The following is a 1106-nucleotide window of genomic DNA, read 5'->3' as shown; positions in this document are numbered from 1 at the left end:
GGTTACTACTATATATATATATATATATATATATAGTTGGGGGGGGGTGAAGTGAGGTATGTATTCAAACATATATAAATGTATATAACACACACCCACACACACCCACCCACCCACACATATATATATGTATATACACAAAACATACATATATACATACATTGTAGATATCGGGAGCGCGGGCGCGAGCAAAACATACAGACCCTGCATGCATATGGTACCTCGTAGCACCAACACATGTACGTGACGGATATTTGTATGTCAGAATTAGTATAGAATCTATCGCAGCCCTCAATACCCATTGAGCAGATACCCAAAAGATACCTCGATAATTGTCCATACTGAGATAGGCACACCACAGGGTTATGACACACGGTTGTACCTTAGCCTCGTGGATGAGTTCGTCTCCCTCTTTGTCCTCATTTTCGCCCCTAACCGCGTCCTTGTCTGTCCCGTTTTGGGTGTTGTTGGGGTCATCGTCCTCGATTTTTTTGACATTGGGCCGCACATGCTGCTTGTTGGCCATCTCCTCTTTGGAGGGTACATTGAGCGTGACCTCATTCTCTGTCTGTGGATTGGTAACGCATGAAAGAGTTAATGAAATGCATGAGGAGGGCTAGATATTGTCTTTAGATGTCCTACGTATATATAGTCCATTTAACCGTCTATACCTCTGTAAGCTCATGGCTGAGAGCAGTATGCGTTGCCAAAAACGGTTGTGTGCGCCTTAAAGTTACCCGAACAGAGGTGCGTATCGGCACACACCAATAGAATTGTGTATGTATTCAAGCACACACACGAACACACACACGCACACACAAACGCTCGCACACACATATACATACATATACCATATGTAGACAGTTATTGTTTACATAAAAGTGTTGTATGCATATACACACACACTCCCCCTTTCTCTCTCCCTCTCTCTCATACACACATATATATACATACATACATAGGCACACACATACATACATTCATATACGAATATACACCAGTACATATATACCTAAACATATGTACAAATATATAGACACACACACATATATACTCGCACTCACACTTGCATACACACACACACACACACACACACACACCACCCA

General features: G+C 42.0%; 1 protein-coding gene across 1 annotated transcript; it reads right to left on the bottom strand.

The window, feature by feature from the left end:
• Positions 1-382: 382 nt before the first annotated feature.
• Positions 383-568, bottom strand: SARC_16917 (hypothetical protein; the record flags this gene model as incomplete). Its single annotated transcript, XM_014288981.1, has 1 exon — positions 383-568. A coding segment is annotated over one exon (186 nt), but the record flags the coding sequence as incomplete, so codon positions are not given.
• Positions 569-1106: the final 538 nt, after the last annotated feature.

The sequence above is a fragment of the Sphaeroforma arctica genome (assembly GCF_001186125.1).
Source record: "Sphaeroforma arctica JP610 unplaced genomic scaffold supercont1.9229, whole genome shotgun sequence".
Taxonomy (NCBI): domain Eukaryota; class Ichthyosporea; order Ichthyophonida; genus Sphaeroforma; species Sphaeroforma arctica.
The sequence above is the reverse complement of the archived record's forward strand: the minus strand, read 5'-3'. Positions and strand labels throughout refer to the sequence as shown.